General features: G+C 45.2%; 1 protein-coding gene across 1 annotated transcript in view; it reads right to left on the bottom strand.

Annotated features, from left to right (window-relative positions):
- The window catches only part of LOC135557775 (pleckstrin homology domain-containing family G member 1-like), a 70,865-nt gene that overhangs the window by 40,147 nt on the left and 4,394 nt on the right, over window positions 1-26,324 (bottom strand). Inside the window, 1 exon segment of the mRNA XM_064991373.1 lies at window positions 5,260-5,795. Within this exon segment, the coding sequence (XP_064847445.1) occupies window positions 5,260-5,795 (536 nt within the window).

Genomic DNA, 26,324 nt, shown 5'->3' with positions numbered 1-26,324 from the left:
TTATGGATGCCACCCGTTCGATAAAATACGGAACGGTTCTGTATTTCACTGAAAGAAAAAAACGTTTTGTTTTCGAAATGATAGTTTCCGGATCCTAAGGCTTGTATTTCTGTGTGTTATTATGTTATAATAAAGTCTATGATTTGATAGAGCAGTCTGGCTGAGCGATGGTAGGCCACAGCAGGCTCGTAACTATTCATTCAACCACACTTTAGTGCGTTTTGCCAGCAGCTCTTCGCAATGCTTCAAGCAGCTCTTCGCAATGCTTCAAGCAGCTCTTCGCAATGCTTCAAGCATTGAGCTGTTTATGACTTCAAGCCTATCAACTCCCGAGATAAGGCTGGTGTAACGATGTGATGTGAAATGGCTAGCTAGTTAGCGGGGTGCGCGCTAATAGCGTTTCAAACGTCACTCGCTCTGAGACTTGGAGTAGTTGTTCCCCTTGCTCTGCATGGGCAATACTAAAGTGCCTATAATAACATCCAATAGTCAAAGGTATATGAAATACAAATCATATAGAGAGAAAGAGTCCTATAATTCCTATAATAACTACAACCTAAAACTTCTTACCTGGGAATATTGAAGACACATGTTAAAAGGAACCACCAACTTTCATGTGTTCTCATGTTCTGAGCAAGGAACTTAAACTTTAGCTTTCTTACATGGCACATATTTCACTTTTACTTTCTTCTCCAACACTTTGTTTTTGTATTATTTAACCTCTTTCAGTTAGGGGGCACTATTTTTACGTTTGGAAAAATAACGTTGCCAATGTAAACGGCCTATTTCTCAGGCTCATACTCTAGAATATGCATATAATTGACAGATTAGGATAGAAAACACTAAAGTTTCCAAAACGGTCAAAGTATTGTCTGTGAGTATAACAGAACTGATATTGCAGGCGAAACCTGAGGAAAATCAAACCAGGAAGTGGCTTCTATTTTGAAAGCTCCATGTTCCATAGCTTGCCTTCGCTCCATTTAAAGGGATATCAACCAGATTCATTTTCCTATCGCTTCCTCAAGGTGTCAGCAGACATAGTTTCAGGCTTTTATTTTGAAAAATGAGCGAGAAAGATAACATGGCGTTGGTGGGTAGCTGGGTGATCCCATAAGTTTTGCTTGCGCAGCAGAGTGGGGCAGCCATTGACTCTCCCTCTCCTACTGAAAAAGAGACAGTGCCAGTTGATATATTATTGATTATGTATTTTAAAAACAACCTGAGGATTGATTATAAAAAACATTTGACACGTTTCTGTGGACATTATGGATACTATTTGCGTTGTTGTGACCGCTCGAGCCTGTGGATTTCTGAACATAACATGCCAAACAGAGGTATTTTGGATACAAAAATAATCTTTATGGAACAAAAGGAACATTTGTGTAACTGGGAGGCTCGTGAGTGAAAACATCCGAAGATCATCAAAGGTAAGCGATTCATTTTTATTGCTTTTCTGATTTTCGTGACCAATCTACTTTGATGCTAGGTGTTCATACTTATTTTCCACCATAATTTGCAAATAAATAAATACAAAATCCTACAATGTGATTTTTCTCATTTTGTCTGTCATAGTTGAAGTGTACCTATGATGAAAATTACAGGTCTCTCTCATATTTTTAAGTGGGAGAACTTGCACAATTGGTGGCTGACTAAATACTTTTTTGCCCCACTGTATATAGGGTGCATCTCCCATGTACTACTCACATACAGTTACAGTGCATCTGGAACTAATTCCGACCCCTTGACTTTTTCCACATTTATTTACATTACTGCCTTATTCTAAAATGTATTGAATTGTTTTTTCCCCTCATCAATTTACACACAATACTCCATAATGACAAAGCAAAAAAACTACTTAGACATTTTTGCAAATGTATTAAAAATTTTAAAAAACTGAAATAGTACATTTACATAAGTATTCAGACCCTTGACTCAGTACTTTGTTGAAGCACATCAGCCTTAACTTCTTGAAACTCCCCATCCCGGATCCGGGTTTGTGACTAAAGCCTCAGGCTCATTAGCATAACGCAACGTTAACGATTTCTGAAAATCGCAAATAAAATGAAAATAATGCGTCTGACCTCAAGCTTAGCCTTTTCTTAACAACACTGTCATCTCAGATTTTCAAAATATGCTTTTGAACCATAGAAATTGACTAATTTGTGTAAGAGTATGCAAAGCTAGCATAGCATTTTGAGTAGCATTTAGCACGCAACATTTTCACAAAAACCAGATAACCAAATAAATAAAATCATTTACCTTTGAAGAGCTTCTGATGTTTTCAATGAGGAGACTCTCAGTTACATACCAAATGCGCAGTTTTTCCTGAAAGCGTCTGTGTGTAGGAGAAATCGTTCCGTTTTCTACATTGCGTCTGGCTACCGAAACGAACCGAAAATTCAGTCACCTACAACGTAAAACTTTTTCCGGATTAACTACATAATATCGACCGAAACATGGCAAACGTTGTTTGGAATCAATCCTCAAGGTGTTTTTTCACATATCTCTTCATTGATATGCAGTTCGTGGAAGCTTGCTTTCCTCTCTGTATCCCATGGAAAAATACTGGCAGGTGACTTTTGCGCACCAATTTCGGCGCAGGACACCGGGCGGACACCTGGTAAATGTGGTCTCTTATGGTCAATCTTCCAATGATCTGCCTACAAATACGTCACAATGCTGCAGACACCTTAAGGAAACGACAGAAAGGGCAGGCTCATTCCTCTCGCATTCACAGCCATATAAGGAGACAATGGAAAACAGAGCCTCAAAAATCCTTGTCATTTCCTGGATGCCATCTCATCTTGGTTTTGCCTGAAGCTCACGTTCTAGGGCACGCACAGAGAATATCTTGGTATTTCTGGACACGTCAGAGTGTTTTCTTTCGAATGCTATCAATTATATGCATAGTCGAGCATCTTTTTGTGACAAAATATCTTGTTTAAAACGGGAACGTTTTTCATCCAAAAATGAAATAGCGCCCCCATAGATGTAAGAGGTTAAGTCTTCTTGGGTATGACGCTACAAGCTTGGCACACCTATATTTGGGGAGTTTCTGCCATTCTTCTCGGCAGATCCTCTCAAACTCGGTCAGGTTGGATGGGGAGTGTTGCTGCTCCGACACAATCCTGTCTCGGAGCTCTACTGACAATTCATTCGACCTTATTGCTTGGCCTTCGACTTCATGGCTTGGTTTTTACTCTGACATGCACTGTCAATTGTGGGACCTTATATAGACAAGTGTGTGCCTTTCCAAATGATGTCCAATAAATTGAGTTTACCACAAATTGTAGAAACATCAAGGATTATCAATGGAAACAAGATGCACCTGAGCTCAATATCGAGTCTTATAGCAAAGGGTCTGAACACTTATGCAAAGAAGGTATCTGTTTTTGATTTGTAATACATTTGCAAACATTTCTAAAAACATGTTTTCACTTTGTCATTATGGGGTATTGTGTGTATCTTGATGGGATGCACTGTACATATACATGCATTATGTGCCACACACACACACACACACACACACACACACACTGCTTGTGCAGGCCACATCACCGTCCGTCGTTGACAGATGGAGCGCAGGTGAGCCCACAGGAGTCTGGTTAAATATTTGTGTTTGGGCAATCACCCCCTCTAACCCTGCGGAAAGCACCACGCAAGGGATTCTGGGTAATGGGTGGAGGGTGACAGCTCTGATGGCGAGTGGCCACGGTGGATAGTAGCACTATACTGTACATTGGTGGTGGTGAATATGATGGTGAATGAGTGCGATGTGTTACACCCACTTAATGGGACCTACTGACAAGCACTAGATATAGCAGGGCAGTCTGCTCTGAAAGGAATCCACTGATGATGAATAGCGTCAATGTTGGAAGTCTTAACAGAGATTGACATCAATAAGGGGGGGAAAAAAAGGGGTAAATTATGGTCCTGTCTAAAAGTGTAGTGGAAGAGTGGGTGTCCGGCCGCATAGATCTGATAAAGGGGTCTTGTTGAGTAGTTAGGGGGGTCCAGGTCTAAGGGGACTATACGTCTTTAAAGCGATCTCTGCTCAGTGTTTAGCTAACCTACTTTAGACATTGTTATTACAGCTCTAAATCCCTCTTCCTACAGCACCGCTCTCCCATTCCTATTCTCCTCACCCTGAATGGAGCGAGGAGGGATGGTGGGGGTAGGGACATCCATCTTGGTCCCTGTGACAAGGTGGGAGGGGTGAGGAAACCTTTTCTCTGACAACTCACTCACCCACCCCCTCTCTCTCTTTCGGAAAGGACCAGTTTCCTGCTGGTTGGGAACTCTGACGACAACTCTTCCACCCAAATCAACTTCTCCTGTATATGGGTGTTGTCTATGAACACTCTGGACACATCTTGACCCCCGTTCTTTCTTACACAGGTCCTGACTGGTATGATGCTGTTCAGTAATATACTAGTATGCGTCCTCCTACACTGCAGTGTTCCATCCAGTCCTCCAGCAGTCCCAACAGGGTTTCATCTCCAGCAGTCCCAACAGGGTTTCATCTCCAGCAGTCCAAACAGGGTTTCATCTCCGGCAGTCCAAACAGGGTTTCATCTCCGGCAGTCCAAACAGGGTTTCATCTCCGGCAGTCCCAACAGGGTTTCATCTCCGGCAGTCCCAACAGGGTTTCATCTCCGGCAGTCCCAACAGGGTTTCATCTCCGGCAGTCCCAACAGGGTTTCATCTCCGGCAGTCCCAACAGGGTTTCATCTCCGGCAGTCCCAACAGGGTTTCATCTCCGGCAGTCCCAACAGGGTTTCATCTCCGGCAGTCCCAACAGGGTTTCATCTCAGGTTCTCCAGCAGTCCCAACAGGGTTTCATCTCAGGTCCTCCAGCAGTCCCAACAGGGTTCCCATCTAGTCCTCCAGCAGTCCCAACATAACATTTTTGTTTTAGTCCTGGGCAAACTCACCTGATTCAACTCACTGACGGCTTGATGATTAGTTGACAAGTTGAATCAGGTGTGCTTGTCCAGGGCTACAACAACAATATGTACTGTTGGGGGCACTGAAGGACTGGAGTAGGGAAACACTGCATGCGCTGTCCTACTGTTTGCATCTCATCTAACAGTCTGAAAATGTACCCCTGTGCTGTATGTAGGTTTAGTGATAGCTGGTGTCTCCCCAGTGGTGTTGTGTGGTACCATGTTCCTCACAGTACTGGACAGACTCCTCTAAGAAGGATAAGTACTATGTATGCGTCTCCCCAGTGGTGTTGTGTGGTACCATGCTCCTTACCTGTACGATGCTCTGCAGGTCCAGTACGTAGGTCCTCTCAGTGTCCATTATCTCCTGAACCACCCTGTCCACATACTGCACCCTGGGCCCTGGAGAGCTCCTCTCCCCAGCCTTGGTGTCTGACTGGGGGGTCTGGGCAGACACCTGTCTAACAGTCCCTTTTCCTGCATCTGTTCCTCCAATATTCCTTTCCTCCTCATCCCCACATCCCAGCTGCCTGGCTGGAACCAGCTCCAACCGGATCGCCCCGGAGTCCCGGTCAGGAGCAGGGTGACAGTGAGGGGAGGGGCCTAAAGTGGAGCGGCTGCCCAGTGAGCAGTGGCTGTCCCTGGAGGAGGCGGAGGAAGAGGTGGAGCCGTAGCTGATTGGGCGCTCAGCACTGTCTGGGGAGGAGTCCATGCTGTGGGCGGAGCAGTAGCGTAGAGGGGTGTGGTGGATGTCGGAGTGGCGAAAGCGGCCCGGAACGCCCACTGAGCTCAGGACCGAGCCGGCATCCGGAATCTCTGGGAGAGGAGGGAGGGCATCCGTGTAATCGTCTGAAAGAAGGAGGCGAGAGAGGGAGAGAAAAGGAAGTGTGAGAATTGAGACCTTTATCCTTGTCCTCTCATCAAGTTCAGAGTAAACATTGTTAATACTCAACCATCCTAATAAAACAACAAAAAGTGAACCCCTTTATGTTCCCACAGTGTCCCTATCTGGATTCCAAGTGGCAAACTTGCCAGGACACAGTTTAACTAGACACTGGAAGCTTCTCTCTCTTGCTGTCACATCTCTCTCAGTAGAAAGGCCAAAGTAGAAAACCCACACCTTGTTCATGTCCCTTGATGGTTTAGGATTCCAACTGTAAAACAGGCCACACCACAGTCCTGCGAGTGTGGTGTCCAGTCTAACTGAAACTGACCACAATCATGTCCTCAACTCACACCATGGCCAGAAGGCTTTAAACACACACAAAAATAAGCACTCTAACAAGCCATGATGACCACACTAAGTCATTTACAGAAAGAGAGAGACCAAGAGAGAGAGACCAAGAGAGAGAGACCAAGAGAGAGACACACACACCAGAGAGAGACACCCCAGAGAGAGAGCGAGAGACCAGAGAGAGAGACACACACCAGAGAGAGACACACACCAGAGAGAGAGAGAGACCAGAGAGAGAGAGAGAGACCAGAGAGAGAGAGAGAGACCAGAGAGAGAGAGAGACCAGAGAGAGAGAGACACACCAGAGAGAGAGACACACACCAGAGAGAGAGAGAGACCAGAGAGAGAGAGAGAGACCAGAGAGAAAGAGAGAGACCAGAGAGAGAAAGAGACCAGAGAGAGAGAGAGAGAGACCAGAGAGAGAGAGAGAGAGACCAGAGAGAGAGAGAGAGACCAGAGAGAGAGAGACCAGAGAGAGAGAGACCAGAGAGAGAGAGAGAGACCAGAGAGAGTGAGAGAGAGACCAGAGAGAGACCAGAGAGAGACCAGAGAGAGAGAGACCAGAGAGAGAGAGAGAGACCAGAGAGAGAGAGACCAGAGAGAGAGACCAGAGAGAGTGAGAGAGAGACCAGAGAGAGACCAGAGAGAGACCAGAGAGAGAGAGAGACCATAGAGAGAGACCTGAGAGAGTGAGAGAGACCAGAGAGAGACCAGAGAGAGAGAGAGACCAGAGAGAGAGAGACCAGAGAGAGACAGAGAGACCAGAGAGAGAGACAGAGAGACCAGAGAGACCAGAGAGAGAGACCAGAGAGAGAGACCAGGGAGAGAGAGAGACACCCCAGAGAGCGAGAGACCAGAGAGAGACCAGAGAGAGAGAGAGACCAGAGAGAGAGACACACACACCAGAGAGAGAGAGACCAGAGAGAGAGAGAGACCAGAGAGAGAGAGAGACCAGAGAGAGAGAGACCAGAGAGAGAGACAGAGAGACCAGAGAGAGAGACAGAGAGACCAGAGAGAGAGACACCCCAGAGAGAGAGAGAGACCCCAGAGAGAGAGACACCCCAGAGAGAGAGAGATACCCCAGAGAGCGAGAGACCAGAGAGAGACACACCAGAGAGAGAGAGACACCAGAGAGAGAGACACACCAGAGAGAGAGAGACACACCAGAGAGAGAGACACACCAGAGAGAGAGACACACACACCAGAGAGAGAGACCAGAGAGAGAGAGACCAGAGAGAGAGAGACCAGAGAGAGACACACCAGAGAGAGAGAGACACCAGAGAGAGAGACACACCAGAGAGAGAGACACACCAGAGAGAGAGAGACACACCAGAGAGAGAGAGACACACACCAGAGAGAGACCAGAGAGAGAGAGACCAGAGAGAGACCAGAGAGAGAGAGACCAGAGAGAGACAAGAGAGAGAGAGACCAGAGAGAGAGACCAGAGAGAGAGAGAGACCAGAGACAGAGAGAGACCAGAGACAGAGAGAGACCAGAGACAGAGAGAGACCAGAGACAGAGAGACCAGAGACAGAGAGAGACCAGAGACAGAGAGACCAGAGACAGAGAGAGACCAGAGACAGAGAGACCAGAGACAGAGAGAGACCAGAGACAGAGAGACCAGAGACAGAGAACAGAGACAGAGAGACAGAGAGAGACCAGAGTCAGAGAGACCAGAGAGAGAGACCAGAGAGAGAGACCAGAGAGAGAGACCAGAGAGAGAGACCAGAGAGAGAGACCAGAGAGAGAGAGACACCCCAGAGAGAGAGAGACAACCCAGAGAGAGAGAGAGACCCCAGAGAGAGACCAGAGAGAGAGACCAGAGAGAGACACACCAGAGAGAGACACACCAGAGAGAGAGAGAGACCAGAGAGAGAGACACCAGAGAGAGAGAGTGACCAGAGAGAGAGAGACACCAGAGAAAGAGAGACACCAGAGAGAGAGAGACCAGAGAGAGAGAGACCAGAGAGAGAGAGACCAGAGAGAGAGAGACCAGAGACCAGAGAGAGAGAGAGACCAGAGAGAGAGAGAGAGACCAGAGAGAGAGAGACCAGAGACCAGAGAGAGAGAGACCAGAGACCAGAGAGAGAGAGAGACCAGAGAGAGAGAGACCAGAGAGAGAGACACACACACACCAGAGAGAGAGAGACCAGCGAGAGAGAGAGACCAGAGACCAGAGAGAGAGAGAGACCAGAGAGAGAGAGAGAGAGACCAGAGAGAGAGACCAGAGAGAGAGACCAGAGAGAGACCAGAGAGAGCGAGAGAGAGAGAGAGACCAGAGAGAGCGAGAGAGAGACCAGAGAGAGAGAGACCAGAGAGAGAGAGAGACCAGAGAGAGAGACACCCCAGAGAGAGAGAGACCAGAGAGAGAGAGAGACCAGAGAGAGAGAGACCAGAGACCAGAGAGAGAGAGACCAGAGACCAGAGAGAGAGAGAGACCAGAGAGAGAGAGACCAGAGAGAGAGAGACACACACCAGAGAGAGAGACACACAGAGAGAGAGACACACCAGAGAGAGAGACACACCAGAGAGAGAGAGACACACCAGAGAGAGAGAGACACACACACCAGAGAGAGAGAGACCAGAGAGAGAGACCAGAGACCAGAGAGAGACCAGAGAGAGAGAGACAGAGAGACAAGAGACAGAGAGACAGAGAGAGAGAGACCAGAGAGAGACCAGAGAGACAGAGAGACCAGAGAGAGAGACCACAGAGACCAGAGAGAGAGACCAGAGAGACCAGAGAGAGAGACAGAGATACCAGAGAGAGAGACCAGAGAAAGGGACAGAGAGAGACCAGAGAGAGAGACCAGAGAGAACAGAGAGAGACCAGAGAGAGACCAGAGAGAGAGACCAGAGAGAGACCAGAGAGAGAGAGACCAGAGAGACAAGAGAGAGAGACCAGAGAGAGACCAGAGAGAGAGACCAGAGACCAGAGAGAGACAGAGAGAGACCAGAGAAAGAGACAGACCAGAGAAAGAGACAGAGAGAGACCAGAGAAAGAGACAGACCAGAGAAAGAGAGAGACCAGAGAGAGACAGAGAGAGAGAGAGAGAGACCAGAGAGAGAGAGAGACCAGAGAGAGAGAGAGAGACCAGAGAGAGAGACAGAGAGACCAGAGAGAGAGAGAGAGACCAGAGAGAGAGAGAGAGACCAGAGAGAGAGAGAGAGAGACCAGAGAGAGAGACAGAGACCAGAGAGAGACCAGAGAAAGAGACAGAGAGAGACCAGAGAGAGACAGAGAGAGAGACAGCGAGAGAGACAGAGAGACCAGAGAGAGAGACCAGAGAGAGAGACCAGAGAGAGACCAGAAACACCAGAGAGAAAGACCAGAGAGAGAGAGATAGAGAGAGAGACCAGAGAAAGAGACAGAGACAGAGAGAGAGACCAGAGAAAGAGACCAGAGAGACCAGAGAGAGAGAGACAGAGACCAGAGAGAGAGACCAGAGAGAGAGACCAGAGAGAGAGACCAGAGAGAGAGAGACCAGAGAGAGAGACCAGAGAGAGAGAGAGACCAGAGAGAGAGACCAGAGACCAGAGAGAGACAGAGAGAGAGACCAGAGAGAGAGGGAGACCAGAGAGAGAGACCAGAGAGAGAGACCAGAGAAAGAGAGAGAGAGACCAGAGAAAGAGACAGACCAGAGAAAGAGACAGAGAGAGACCAGAGACAGAGAGAGACCAGAGAGAGACAGAGAGACCAGAGAGAGAGACCAGAGAGAGAGACCAGACAGAGAGACCAGACAGAGAGACCAGAGAAAGAGACAGACCAGAGAAAGAGACAGAGAGAGACCAGAGACAGAGAGAGACCAGAGACAGAGAGAGACCAGAGAGAGAGACCAGAGAAAGAGAGACAGAGACCAGAGAAAGACACGGAGAGAGAGACCAGAGAGAGAGACAGAGAGACCAGAGAGACAGAGAGACCAGAGAGAGACCAGAGACACCAGAGAGAGAGAGACCCGAGACCACCAGAGAGAGAGACCAGAGAGAGAGAAAGACAGAGAGACCAGAGAAAGAGACCAGAGAAAGACAAAGAGAGACCAGAGACAGACAGAGACCAGAGACAGAGACCAAAGAGAGAGCGAGAGAGAGACAGAGAGACAGAGAGAGACAGAGAGACCAGAGAGAGAGACCAGAGAGAGAGAGACCAGAGAAAGAGAGAGAGACCAGAGAAAGAGAGACCAGAGAGAGAGAGACCAGAGAGAGAGACCAGAGAGAGACCAGAGAGACCAGAGAGAGAGAGAGACCAGAGAGAGAGAGACCAGAGACCAGAGAGAGAGAGACCAGAGAGAGAGAGAGAGAGAGAGACCAGAGGGAGACCAGACAGACCAGAGAAAGAGACAGACCAGAGAAAGAGAGAGAGACCAGAGAAAGAGAGACCAGAGAGAGAGAGACCAGAGAGAGAGACCAGAGAGAGACCAGAGAGAGAGAGAGAGACCAGAGAGAGAGACCAGAGACCAGAGAGAGAGAGACCAGAGAGAGAGAGAGAGAGAGAGAGACCAGAGGGAGACCAGACAGACCAGAGAAAGAGACAGACCAGAGAAAGAGACAGACCAGAGAAAGAGACAGACCAGAGACCAGAGAAAGAGACAGAGAGAGACCAGAGAAAGACAAAGAGACCAGAGAGAGAGAGAGAGAGAGAGACCAGAGAGAGAGACCAGAGAGAGAGACCAGAGAGAGACCAGAGAGAGAGAGAGACCAGAGAGAGACCAGACAGAGACCAGAGAAAGAGACAGACCAGAGAAAGAGACAGAGAGAGACCAGAGACAGAGAGAGACCAGAGACAGAGAGAGACCAGAGAGAGACAGAGAGACCAGAGAGAGACCAGAGAGAGAGCGGGAGAGACCAGAGAGAGAGCGAGAGAGACCAGAGAGCGAGAGAGAGCGACAGAGACCAGAGAGCGAGAGAGAGCGAGAGAGACCAGAGAGCGAGAGACCAGAGAGCGAGAGAGACCAGAGAGAGACCAGAGAGCGAGAGAGACCAGAGAGAGACCAGAGAGAGAGTGAGACAGACCAGAGAGAGAGAGAGACAGACCAGAGAGACAGACCAGAGAGAGAGAGACAGACCAGAGAGAGAGAGACAGACCAGAGAGAGAGAGACAGACCAGAGAGAGAGAGACAGACCAACCAGAGAGAGAGAGAGAGAGAGAGAGAGACAGACCAGAGAGAGAGAGAGAGCGAGACCAGAGAGAGAGAGAGAGAGAGACAGACCAGAGAGAGAGACAGAGAGACCAGAGAGAGAGTGAGTAAGTGAAAGGGGTATGAATCCCAAACCACCGCCTCGCCCCTACCAACTCGCCCTTGAGGGCCCTCTGTCGTCACGTGTTGCTGACTAACATAAAATTCAAATGAACAAATCCCCTGTCGTTTTACAAAATATAAACCTCAGTTACAGGTAAACATTTAATTTGGGAGGTATTTTATATTTGACATGTGTCAAGTCTCACCATCAGACAACTTAATGCTTGTATCATATAATTAGGCACGCCACTCCAATATTTTGTGTGAAACTCAACAATAACGCTATGCCTTATGGGATTCCAATTCACTAATTAGCCCCTACACCCTAGATAATTTTCATTCCCTCAGCTTTGGGACACTTGTGCAAATGGGCCAAGGGGGTGATTTTACAGTACTCTACTTTTCTTTACTGTTCTGTATTGTTTTCTACTGTACATCATGCAAAAACAAACATCTATGATTGGTTCAGATTTGGTCTTGCCAGGACGGACTGACCTGGTTGGTGCTCAGTGGTTGAGGATGCTTGTTCCAGTAAATGGAAAGAGGTTAGGTGGTAGGTATCATGGTAGGAGTCAGTAAGAGTTGGGAGAGGTGACATTACATGGAGAAAGAAGAGCGAGAGTGTGATTGTCCCAACTGTGAAAACTCCCATTGTAGCCAAATCAATTTCAGTAATTCCGACTTGGTAACAGAATTACGAGTTTTAATCAAACTTGATATCAGTAAAAAAAAAACACAAAAAATGATATATAAATAATTAGCAGGTCTACCTGTAATTGTTATGTGGGTTTTTGGTAACGGAATTACAAGGCAATGTTTATTAAACATACAGAAGGCAAATAATTAAATAATATAAAAGTGTTGCTCTTAGTTGTGTTTTGATGTATTTCTAATACCTTTTAAGACTTTTCTGGTAGATGTTTTCTAAGACCCCTTTTCAATCTACTTTCCATCTTATTCAACATTTTTGGGATGGAAAATGATTAAAATGTATACAGTGCATTAGGAAAGTATTCAGACCCCATTTTGTTACATTACATCCTTATTCTAAAACTGATTAAATTGTTTTTTTCCCCATCAATTTACACACACCACCCCATAATGACAAAGCAAAAAACATTAGACATTCTTGCAAATGTATAAAAAAAATAATGAAATCACATAAGTATTCAGACCCTTTACTATGTACTTTGTTGAAGCAATTTTGGCAGCGATTAAAGCCTTGAGTTTTCTTGGGTTTGATGCTACAAGCTTGGTACACCTGTATTTGTGGAATTTCTCCCATTCCTCTCTGCAGATCCTCTCAAGCTCTGTCAGGTTGGATGGGGACGATCGCTGAGCTGCTATTTTCAGGTCTATCCAGATATGTTAAAATCGGGTTCAAGTCCGGGCTCTGGCTGGGTCACTCAAGGACATTCAGAGACTTGTGCCGAAGCCACTCCTGTGTTGTCTTGGTTGTGTGCTTAGGGTCATTGTCCTTAGGTACTGAACACTCTGGAGCAGGTTTTCATCTCTGTACTTTGCTCAGTTCACCTTTCCCTCGATCCTGACTAGTCTCCCAGTCCCTGCTACTGAAAAACATCCCCACAACATGATGCTTCCACCACCATGCTTCACCGTAGGGATGGTGCCATGTTTCCTTTAGACATGACTCTTGGCATTCAGGCCAAAGATTTCAATCTTGTTCTCACATCAGACCAGTGAATCTTGTTTCTCATGGTCAGAGTCATTTAGGTGCCTTGTGGCAAACTCCAAGCAGGCTGTCATGTGCCTTTCATTGAGGAGAGGCTTCTGTCTAGCCACTACCACAAAGGCCTGATAGAGATGGGAGAACCTGCAGCACCATCCAGAAAGACAACCATCTCCACAGAGGAACTCTGGAGCTCTGTCAGAGTGACCATCAAGTTCTTGGTCACCTCCCTGACTAAAGCCCTTCTCCCCCAATTGCTCAGTTTAGCCAGGCGGCCAGTTCCAGGAAGAGTCTTGTAGGTTCCAAACTTCCATTTAAGAATGGAGGCCACTGTGTTCTTGGGGACATTCAATGCGGAAGACAGGTTTTGGTACCCTTCCTCAGATCTGTGCCGACACAGTCCTGTCTCGGAGCTCTATGGACAATTTCTTCGACCTCATGGTTTGGTTTTTGCTCTGACATGCACTGTGGGACTTATGCAATGTGCATTCTCCCTACTTCCACTCATGCTACAACCAGAACTGCAGCTGCAATGAATGAGTATAGTAAAGTTAATTTATTAGCAGCTTGTGTCTAATATCAAGGAATATTTCACTCTCTCTGGTCATAGGAGAAACAACATGAATTGGTGCATGAGGCAGAAATAATGCAGTGACTTGAGTTTCACCATCAGCTGGAAGACTATGTCCCCTTTTCTCAGTGGAGGGAATCAGGTGAGAGGCAACCTCAACGCTTCTCCACTCCACGGTACTTACACCCATGAATTTGGAAGAACTCTGTGTGTTTCTTACATGCATTTGGTTTATCACCCCTGAGATAATGTTAACTGAGCTAATGGTTTTAGTGAGACTCCTTATAGCCATTAGACATGGGCCAGCAACATTCACACAAAGAAACCATGTGTCTCTACCCCTAGTGAAAACCAAACAACAGACGAAGACTTCCTTACTTCTGTTTACCCAGCCCTTCCCCTGCACCTTCCAGACCCCCTGTTCGGGACACACCTAACCTGTTACACGCGCGCTTGCACACTGCACACCCAAACTCTGTGTGAGTGGTAAAATGTGACTAGAACAAGTAGAGAGTGTGAGTGAGGTGGGCAGGGGGGGTTGGTGTTATCTTCAGCCCCGATTATGTTCAACCTGATCTGTGTAAATTCTCTCTAATTACGGGCCTAAAGCCTCAGAGTTGGTACTGTTTCTCCAGTTGTGTGTGCATGTCTAAGTCTGTGTGTCTATGTGTGTCTGTGTGTGTTTAAGGATTAGACTGGGTATTAGTGCTGTGAGCTCTTCCTTTCCTGCCAGAACAGCAACACAGTGAACCAGTGGCTCAATAAAGGACAAAGACCAGGCCTACATTTTTTAGCAAATGTATTGAAAATAAAAGAGAAATATCTAATTTACATAGGTATTCACACCCCTGAGTCAATACATGTTAGAATTACGTTTGGCAGCGATTACAGCTGTGAGTCTTTCTGGGCAAGTCTCTAAGAGCTGAGCACACCTGAATTGTACAATATTTGCGCATTATTCTTTAAAAACTTCTTCAAAATCTGTTAAGTAAGTTGTTCCTCAAGCCAATGTAAGTCAAAACTAACTAGGCCACTCAGGAACATTCAATGTCTTGGTAAGCAACTTCAGTGTACACTACCGGTCATCTACTAATTAAGGGTTTTTCTTTATTTGTTTACAAATTGCTTAGTTTACAAATTGCTACAAAGAAACCACTACTAAAGGACAACAATAAGAGACTTGCTTGGGCCAAGAAACACGAGCAATGGACATTAGACCGGTGGAAATTTGTCCTTTGGTCTGGAGTCCAAATTGGAGATTTTTGGTTCCAACAGTCGTCTTCGTGAGATGCAGTGTGGGTGAACGGATGATCTCCGCATGTGTATTTCCCACCATAAAGCATGGAGGTGGTGGTGTGATAGTGTCACTAGCAAAGCACCCCCACACTGTCTGATTTATTTAGAATTTAAACCACACTTAACAACCAGCATGGCTACCACAGCATTCTGCAGCTATACGCCATCCCATCTGTTTTTTAGCTTAGTGGGACTAACATTTGTTTTCAACAGGACAATGACCCGATACACCGCCAGACTGTGTAAGGGCTATTTGACCAAGAAGGAGAGTGATGAGTGCTGCATCAGGTGACCTGGCCTCCACAATCCCCAGACATCAACCCAACTGAGATGGTTTGGGATGAGTTGGACTGCAGAGTGAAGGAAAATGATCAGCATATGTGGGAACTCCTTCAAGACTGTTGGAAAAGCATTCCAGGTGAAGCTTGTTGAGAGAATGTCAAGAGTGTGCAAATCTGTCATCAAGGCAAAAGGTGGCTGTTTAACACTTTTTTTTAACTTCATGATTCCATATGTGTTAGTTCATAGTTTTGATGTCTTCACTATTATTCTACAATGTAGAAAATAGTAAAACATAAAGAAAACCCCTTGAATGAGTAGGTGTTCAAAAACTTTTGACCGGTAGTGTATATCAGGCCTTGTGTTTTAGGTGAATGTCCTGCTGAAAGGTGAATTTGTCTCCCAGGGTCTGTTGGAAAGCATACGGAACCAGGTTTTCCTCTAGGATTTAACCTGTGCTTAGCTCTATTAAATGCATTTTTATCTATACAAACAAAATAGTCCTTCCCGATGACAAGCATACCCATAACCTGATGCATCCGCCACCATGCTTGAAAATATGAAGTGGTACTCAGTGATGTGTTGTGTTTGCCCGAAACATAACATGTTGTATTCACGACAAAGTTCATTTCTTTTCAGTTTTACCCTAGTCCCTTATTGCAAACAGGACACATATTTTGGAATAGTTTTATTCTGTACAGGTTTCTTTCTCACATTTAGGAATAGTTTTATTCTGTACAGGCTTCCTTCTTTTCACTCTGTCAATTAGGTTAGTATTGTAGAGTAACTACAATGTTGTTGATCCATCCTCAGTGCTCTCCTATCACAGCCATTAAACTCTGTTTAAAATCACCATTGGCGTTAAGTTGAAATCCCCAAGTGGTTTACTCCCCTCAGGTAACTGAGTTAGGAAGGACGCCTGTATCTTTGTAGTGATTGGGTGTATTGATACACCATCCAAAGTGTAATTAATAACTTCATCATGCTCAAAAAAATACTCAAATGTATGCTTTTTATTTTATTTTAACTGATCTACCAATAGGTGGCCTTCTTTGCAAGGCATTGGAAAACCTCCCTGGTCTTTGTGGTTGAATCTGTGTTTGAAATTCACTGCTTGACTGAGGGACATTACAGATAATTGTGTGTGTGTGGGGTACAGAGATGAGGTAGTCATTCAAAAATCATGTTAATCACTATTGTTGCACACGGTCCATATTATGTGACTTGTTAAGCAAATGTTTACTCTTGAACTTATTTAAGCTTGCCATAACAAAGGGATTGAATACGTATTGACTCAAGACATTTCAGCTTTTATTTTTTAATTAGTTTGTTGAAATTTCTAAAAAACAGAATTCCACTTTGACATTATGGGGTATTGTGTGTAGGCAGGTGACACGAAATCTCAATTTAATCCATTTCAAATTCAGGCTGTAATACAACAAAATGTGGACAAAGTCAAGGGGTGTGAATACTTTCTGAAGGCACTGTTACAAGTCTACTTCAGTCACATTTCATATGCGAGATTCACCATCCTTCAGAACCGTCATGTGCTCCATCAACTCTATCCACAAGTACTGATGCTTCATAACACATTAACACATATAAATGTGCTATGAGTTACAGAAGCACAATGAAACTTAATGTTATAGCATAAGATACATTTAGTTCATCTCAATAGGTTAGTTATTATTGTTTTAGTTTCCAATGGAGCCCCTAGTTCCACTCATCATACCTCTGATACCTCCTTTGTCCCACCTCCCACACATGCGGTGACCTCACCCATTATAACCAGCATGTCCAGAGATGCAACATCTCTTATCATCACTCAGTGCCTGGGCTTACCTCCGCTGTACCCGCACCCCACCATACCCATCTGCACATTATGCCCTGAATCTATTCTACCACACCCAGAAATCTGCTCCTTTTATTCTTTGTCCCCAACGCTCTAGGCGACCAGTTCTGGTAGCCTTCAGCCGTACCCTCATCCTTCTCCTCCTCTGTTCCTTGGGTGATGTGGAGGTAAACCCAGGTCCTGCGTGTCCCCAGGCACCCTCATTTGTTGACTACTGTGATCGAAAAAGCCTTGGATTCATGCATCTTAACATTAGAAGCCTTCTCCCTTAGTTTGCTTTACTCACTGCTTTAGCATACTCCGCCAACCCTGATGTCATTATCGTGTCTGAATCCTGGCTTAGGAAGGCCACCAAAAATTTGGAGATTTCCATACCCAAACTACAACATTTTCCATCCAGACAGAACTGCCAAAGGGGGAGGAGTTGCAATCTACTGCAGAGATAGCCTGCAAAGTTCTGTCATACTTACCAGGTCTATACCCAAACAGTTCAAACTTCTAATTTTAAAAATTAATCTCTCCAGAAAAAAAAAACTCTCTCACTGTTGCCACCTGCTATCGACCCCCCTCCGCTCCCAGCTGTGCCCTGGACACCATTTGTGAATTGATTACCCCCCATCTAGCTTCAGAGTTCGTTCTGTTAGGTGACCTAAACTGGGATATGCTTAACACACCGGCAGTCCTACAATCTAAGCTAGATGCCCTCAATCTCACACAAATCATCAAGGAACCCACCAGGTACAACCCTAAATCCGTAAACATGGGCACCCTCATATACATTATCATGACCAACTTGCCCTCCAAACACACCTCTGCTGTTTTCAATCAGGATCTCAGCGATCACTGCCTCATTGCCTGTATCCGCTATGGGTCCGCGGTCAAACAACCACCCATCGCCTCCCGGGTGGCGCAGTGAAGTGTGCTGTACTGCAGCGCCAGCTGTGCCATCTGAGACTCTGGGTTCGCGCCCAGGCTCTGTCGTAACCGGCCACGACCATGAGGTCTGTAGGGCGACGCACAATTGGCCTAGCGTCGTCTGGGTTAGGGAGGGTTTGGCAGGTAGGGATGACCTTGTCTCATCGCGCACCAGCGACTCCTGTGGCGAGCCGGGCGCAGTGCGCGCTAACCAAGGTTGCCAGGTGCACGGTGTTTCCTCCGACACATTGGTGCGGCTGGCTTCCGGGCTGGATGTGCGCTGTGTAAAGAAGCAGTGCGGCTTGGTTGGGTTGTGTATCGGAGGACGCATGACTTTCAACCTTCATCTCTCCCGAGCCCGAACGGGAGTTGTAGCGATGAGACAAGATAGAAGCTACTAAAACAATTGGATACCACGAAATTGGGGAGAAAAAGAGGTCAAATGTAAAAATAAAAAAAATAAAAAAACACCCCTCATCACTGTCAAACGCTCCCTAAAACACTTCTGCGAGCAGGCCTTTCTAATCGACCTGACCCGGGTATCCTAAAAGGATATTGGCCTCGAATAGCATCGAATAGTTCCCGTGATATGCAACTGTTCAGGGAGGTAAGGAACCAATACACGCAGTCAGTCAGGAAAGCAAAGGCTAGCTATTTCAAGCAGAAATTTGCATCCTGTAGCTCTCACCAACTTCTTTTCAGAAAGAGTTCAGTGTGTCAAATCGGAGGGCATGTTGTCCGGACCTCTGGCAGTCTACGGGGGTACCTCAGGGTTAAATTCTCGGGCCGACTCTTTTCTCTGTATATATCAATGATGTCGCTATTGCTGCGGGCGTTTACCTGATCCACCTATACGCAGACGACACCATTCTGTATACTTCTGGCCCTTCCTTGGACACTGTGCTAACTAACCTCCAAATGAGCTTTAATGCCATACAACACTCCTTCCGTGACCTCCAACTGCTCTTAAACGCTAGTAAAACCAAATGCATGCTTTTCAACCGTTCGTTGCCCGCACCCGCCCGCCCGACTAGCATCACCACCCTGGACGGTTCCGACCTAGAATATGTGGACAACTATAAATACCTAGGTGTCTGGTTTGACTGTAAACTCTCCTTCCAGACTCACATTAAACATCTCCAATCCAAAATCAAATCTAGAATCGGCTTTCTATTTCGCAACAAAGCCTCTTTCACTCACGCCGCCAAACTTACCCTAGTAAAACTGACTATCCTACCGATCCGACTTCGGCGATGTCATCTACATAATAGCTTCCAATACTCTACTCAGCAAACTGGATGCAGTCTATCACAGTACCATCCGTTTTGTTACCAAACCCCCCACCCCTGCGACCTGTATGCTCTAGTCGGCTGGCCCTTGCTACATGTTCGTCGCCAGACCCACTGGCTCCAGGTCATCTATAAGTCTATGCTAGGTAAAGCTCCACCTTTCCCAGTTCACTGGTCACGATAACACCCACCCATAGCACACGTTCCAGCAGGTATATCTCACTGATCATACCCAAAGCCAACACCTCATTTGGCCACCTTTCCTTCCAGTTCTCTGCTGCCAGTGACTGGAACGAATTGCAAAAATCATTGAAAGCTGGAGACTTACATTTCCCTCACTAACTTTAAAGATCAGCACCCTGAGCAGCTAACCCATCGTTGCAGCTGTACATTGTCCATCTGTAAATAGCCCACCCAATCTACCTACCTCACCCCCATACTGTTTTTACTTTTCTGCTCTTTTGCACACCAGTATCTCTACTTGCGCATCATCATCTGCTCATTCCAGTGTTAATCTACTAAATTGTAATTATTTGCTCCTATGGCCTATTTATTGCCTACCTCCTCATGCCTTTTGCACACACTGTATATATACTTTCTGGTTTTTCTACTGTGTCATTGACTTGTTTATTGTGTTATTGGCTTGTTTATTGTTTATTCCATGTGTAACTCTGTGTTGTTTTTGTCACACTGCTTTGCTTTATCTTGGCCAGGTAGTAGTTATAAATGAGAACTTGTTCTCAACTGGCCTACGTGGTTAAATAAAGGTTAAATAAAAAAATAAAAAAGAGCCTATATACACAGTATATTTACTCTATTGCACATCAACCTGTAAAATGCCTAATTTCTTCATACTGTATATACAGGCACAATTCATAACATAGCTTAGAGTGTTCATAGTGCAGTCCATAGTTTTTTTGCTGTGTTGTTGTGCACATACTGTATGTGAATTGTGTTGATTCTGTGTCTCTATGTCTTGTCAGTATATTCTGTTCGTCTGTCCGTATATTCTGTTTGTTGTGGCAGCACCATTTCACGAGTCAAATTCCTGTACATGCAAATGTTTTTGGTGAATATAGTTGATTCTGAAGGATGACTGACAGTCAGATGTCCTATGGCTTCTGTATGAGACCTATGTGCCTTCGTAGTCAGCAGATGACACAGATAGAATCAGGTCTGTATAGGGTGTATAGAGCAGCTGCAGCCCTCTCTTTCTCTATCTCTCCCTTTTCTCTCTCCCCCTCTCTACACAAAGGACCCCCCCAAACACACACACACTCCGTGCACACCTCATCCTCTCTACCTACCACCATGATCCACTCGCCAAAATAACAAACATCCACAAGCAGCTCCCACATTCATATCTAATCTATCAAATCTGTCTGAGTCCAATGAAAGGAGAGAAAAAGTTAAGATGGATAGAGACAAAATAGAGAAGAAAGAGGGTAAGGATAAAAAAGGAGGGAGAAATGGAGGGAGCCCTTCCCCCTTTCTGAGTGCTACTGATGAGAGACTCAGTCTAAATCATGACGTAATTTAATTCAGCTCCATTCAGGACAATGGCCTGGCCTGTGAGCTCTTGACCTCCCCTACCCCTCCCCTGTTTTCTTTCTTACTGTGTCCCTCTCCTCTTTTCTTCCTCACATTTCTCACCCTCTTCCTTTCTCCATCTGACTTTCTTCCCCTCTCTCCATCTCTCACTCCCTCCCTTCATTCATTAATTCATTACTTTCCTCCTTCCTTTCTTCCTACCTCATTTCCCCCAACTCATAAATATAACTGTCACCTCTTCAGGTCTTCCATGACAGTGATATCCATAGAGACATGATGTTTAGGAAGTCATATAATAGCTGCCCTAACAGCTTTGCCAAGTCCAGCATTCCCTATAAGTAGCCCTGGAGATTCCAGAGGGATTCTGAGGGTCATTCCGAACCACTCCAAGCATATACTTTCCCAAATTAAAATATACACACACAGCAGAGCATATATACTTACAGACAAGGGCACATGGAATGCAGAGAACATGAGTGGGCCAAGCCTAGTTCACTTTCTCAAATCTCTAAATGTTCACCCACACTAAGAATTCTCTTACACTGCTAAACATGTCAATCACAACTGTCACTTGAAATCTTAAGTCCATAAACTTTATATGAGCTATATGACAGATAAACAGCTCTGATATTGATATGAAGTGCTAAAGGAGTGCTGTGGGAGCCGTAAGAGTGCCTTGGACAGACCTCTCCTCTCATAGCTTGGTCAGAGGTTAAAGGGAATTTCACCCGTATCTTATCAAGGTGAATCCATGATGTGCTGTCCTGTCATACCAAGGAGTCAGGGGTCGGTCTATACATAGAGCTATTATATATAGAGGGACAACAGAGAAAGTAGAGAATCTGGGACTGTGTTCTTAATCAAGTCAGAATAAATTCCAGCCCTTTTCTCACCAAGGGGCCAAATGTGGTTTCTTAACCCCAGAGAGGAGCACCTCTGACTGGGCAGGGTCTGACCACACATTCCCCTTCCATCAACCTTGTGTGTTCTTGTTTGCCGCATGGACAATAGAGAAGAACAACAGTGCCAACTGGTAGCAGTGTCTATGCCACACAATTGTTTACTGCCCTCTATTCATTGCACTAAATCTGACAGTCAATCATTATGTATGGTGTCTGACATGTCTGCAATAAGAGAGTTGAACACAAACAAAAACAAGTAACAACAACATCCAAGTACAAATAGTGCACAAGGTGGGGTGTGTATTGGGTCTGGGAGAAGGGGCAGAGGACACTCATAGGGACATGAGTAGCTGTAATAGGCCAATGGCGTTTCCGTGAGTTACAGCAGTCTCTCCACCTCCGCAACTTTATGGTAACGGTTTTAAAAGTGATTAAATCAGATAAGGACTAACCCAAGAGGCAGAGGACACCAGAGAAAAAAATAGTCAAATGCCACGCCCCCCCCCCACCCCAGACTTATCTACAACCTATCACGATATTTAGGCTAGTATGGATCTAGTAAAGTGGATCCACTCTTCTCTCTCTGGCTCTGAAATATTGTCCTCCAAGTGTCTCTCTCTCTCTCTCTCTCTCTGATAGAGATGCAGGGCTGATCTTCACCGACATTTAACAACTTAAAGTGTCACTCAGGATTTCACACTGCAGCCCAATGAATCCAAAAGGAACAGAAGGAATAGAGAGAGTAGGAGAGAGAATACCCGACACACACCTGCCATGACTGGGCCATACATTACAGAACAGACGTTAGACATAGAAAGAAAAAGAGAGCAGAAGAGAGAATAATAGTGAACTTCAGAGATTGCATGTGTGTGTGTCGGAGTGGGTAAAAAATAAATAACATTCCACACTTAATGCTTTGGCTCTGCATGAGCATGTTGCAACAACAACAACATCTGCACGACAGTATTTCAACCTGAAGAGGGCCTGTCATGACTAAACACTAGAGATGATACTGATGCCACAGAAAATTTGGCGCTACACGTGTAACACAGCAATCCTAACCCACCACACAGTGTCTGCTGCGTGGATCGAGCAATCAACAAGTCGAGCAGTCATTTGAAAGAGTAAGAACATTTCAGCGAGAAAGTGTAAATCTTTGGAATTCTTTGCCCTTGACAACCGTGGACAATGTTGGCTTTCGCCTACCGGAGTTACACATGAATAGCGTCACTGCTATTTGCTTCACTCCATACTATGGAACGCCGTTTGGGTCTTCGCGTGTCAAAAAAATATACACGTCAAATTACACTTTGACGCATTAAATACGCTTTTAATTTGACTCGTCAAATAACACGGTTCTATTAAAGAATGTTGTGTGTTCTGAATTTGCACGTGCAAGCCATGCGCCACCACTATCAGTAGTACTGCCAAAGCTGGACAAAAAAAGCCTGCAGACAAGCAAAAACCGGCCACGAACGATGTGTTTACAATACCACGTTGATAATAAAGCATTATTTAATCGACCACAAATTCTGGGGTAGCAAGCTTTAGTTTGGTATCTAGCTAGCTCCAATACAACCACCATGAAAACAATGACCAATAGAAACTGCAGTCATTTTCATTATACTTAGGAATGATTTAGGAATCCTTGCAAGTATTAGCTGGGTAGGCATTTGTTCGCCTATTGAAATTGAACTTCAGTTCATGAAAATAAATAGCTTGCCAGCTACTTAACCCTGTTGCCCAAAGCTAATGTCATAAGCAGCCAGCTCGCTTCATCTGGCTAGTGAGGCTCTACTGGACCGCGTTGTGTTGTAAAGCTAGGCACAATAGTGGAATTTGCGGTTTGCCTTCAAAATAAACGTACCTCATTTGAAAGGGATGCAGAAGGTTACAAATTGGTGTTGTCATGCCATAAATAGACTAGATCATGTTAAACCAGGTTGGAACGTGAAGCAATGAAATGGGGTATCAGTCTACTTGGTGACACCCATAGAACACGGCTGTGAAGAGTCTATGCAATTATTAGCGTTGTAGCTCTTGTCGCGGGCTGTGACTGTGAAATCACCTCCCCAGTCAGCCCATTGTGTGCATTGACATTCATATTGCAGTGTACAGTTTTACCTAAGGATTGGGGATCAATGAAATTGGGTATCAGTCTACTCAATACCCAATATATTTTTTCCCAACGTCCTCCTCAGAATGACCAGACTCCAAAACATCCACACAGTATTGTTTTTCCTCAGGAATAGTGTTCAATACACATGGGATAACAATAAATGTGGCTCAATTCACAGAGTCCCGCTACAACGCTAAAGTTCTCTGGGAGTCACTGAGTAGACTGATACCCCATGTCATTGATCCACAACCCATAGGTAAGGCTATGCAGTGAATAAGTATGCCCCAATGCAATTCTAAAGTATAATATATCCAGCGTGATTTCAACAGATGTCAAATTAACAAATCGCCTTGTTGATTTTTATATAACATTCCAACCTCGTTTAGCTTGATCTATTTAACTACGGCATAATACTATTTGTATTCATTTGCATCACTGTCAATTACATACTTTTGTTTTGAAGGATAACAACAAAGTCCACTATTGTGGCTAGCTTCACATAGATTGGTGGTCGGACCCTTAATCAAATAATAAGTGTAGCTAGCTAACTATATAGCTACTGAAACAGATGTCGTTTTGCTATGTTTTTGGGGAAGAACATTGTTTGCGTCCATGAGCTAGCCTTTTTTTTTTTATGACCAACACTATAGGTGCCCGAGACAACTTTACCAGCATCATAGCATAGCTATCGATGAATCGTTGTGACATATGAAATACGAGTGAGTGTAATCAATGTGTAATAACTACGTAAAAAAATGTATGAATGTGTTAAATCATTATGTGATGTGCAGTCATATTCAGGTCCTGATTGGTCAACAAGCTTATTTGACACATCAAATGGACCCAAGCAGCATTCCAAGTATGTGAAAGAAATAGGTTTTGATTATGTTTTTACTGGTAAATGGGGACATAATGCCAACAAAATAACTTTATGGTAGTGTGTGTGTGTGTGTGTGTGTGTGTGTGTGTGTGTGTGTGTGTGTGTGTGTGTGTGTGTGTGTGACCTTTGCTTAACTAGGCAAGTCAGTTAATTAAGAACAAATTCTTATTTACAAATGACGGCCTCCCCTGGCCAAACCCGGACGAGGCTGGGCCAAATTGTGCGCCGCCATATAGGACTCCTAATCACGGCTGGATGTGATACAGCCTGGATTTGAGGATCAAGGTTCTCGCTGTACTTTTCTCAGTTCATCTTTTCCTCGATCCTGACTAGTCTCCCAGTCCTTGCCACTGAAAAACATCCCTGCAGCATGATGCTGCCACCATCATGCTTCACCATAAGAGTGGTGCCAAGTTTCCTCCAGACAAGACGCTTGGCATTCAGGCCAAAGAGTTCAATCTTGGTTTCATCAGACCTTGTTTCTCAAGGTCTGAGTCCTTTTGGTGCCTTTTGGCAAATTCCAAGCGGGCTGTCATGTGCCTTTTACTGAGGAGTGGCTTCTGTCTGGCCCCTCTACCATATCAGCCTGATTGGTGGAGTGCTGCAGAGATGGTTATCCTTCTGGAAGGTTTTGCCATCTCCACAGAGGAACTCTGGAGCTCTGTCAGAGTAACCATTGGTTATTGACCAAGTTCTTTCACCCCAGATTGTTCAGTTTGGCCGGGCAGCCAGTTCTAGGAAGAGTCTTGGTGGTTCCAAACTGCTTCCATTTAAGAATGATGGAGGCCACTGTGTTCTTGTGGACCTTCAAATGGTGCAGAAATGTTTTGGTACGCTTCCCCAGATCTGTGCCGACACAATCCTGTCTCTGAGCTCTACAGACAATTCCTTTGAGCTCATGGCTTGGTTTTTGCTCTGACATGCATTGTCAACTGTGGGACCTTATACAGACAGGTGTGTGCCTTTCCAAATCATGTCCAATCTATTACATTTTCCACAGGTGAACTCCAATCAAGTTGTAGAAACATCTCAAGGATGATCAATGGAAAAGGATGCACCCAAGCTCAATTTGGAGCCTCATAAAAAAGGGTCTGAATATGTTTTTATTTTTAATACATTTATTTATTTATTCTACAAACCTGTTTTCGCTTTGTCATTATGGGGTATTGTGTGCAGATTAAATAAAGGTTTTACCTCATCAATCAATTTTTGGAATAACGTTGTAACGTAACAAAATGTGTAAAAAGTCAAGGGGACTGAATACTTTCTGAATGCACTGTAGTGTGTATAACATATGAACACCTCGTATCTTAGTAGTGTCTATAACATGAAAATAACAGTATGGACACATTAGTATAGTGGTAATTCTGTGTTATTAAAACAGTGGGAGAGGGCTCAGGGGGTTGGGGGTGGTATAGTTGAAAGCGGAGAGGGCGAGAGAGAGTTGCTGTGGGGAAAAGTCCACTAACACCCCCTTTTATTCAAACAGACACACACAAACACCTTTGGGACACCAACAAGCCCCCTGGCACACTCTCTCGCCCTTCCTATGACTATGTGACATAC

Source organism: Oncorhynchus masou, chromosome 16 (genome assembly GCF_036934945.1).
Source record: "Oncorhynchus masou masou isolate Uvic2021 chromosome 16, UVic_Omas_1.1, whole genome shotgun sequence".
Lineage (NCBI taxonomy): Eukaryota > Metazoa > Chordata > Actinopteri > Salmoniformes > Salmonidae > Oncorhynchus > Oncorhynchus masou.
Note: the sequence above shows the minus strand (reverse complement) of the source record. Positions and strands in the feature narration are given on the sequence as shown.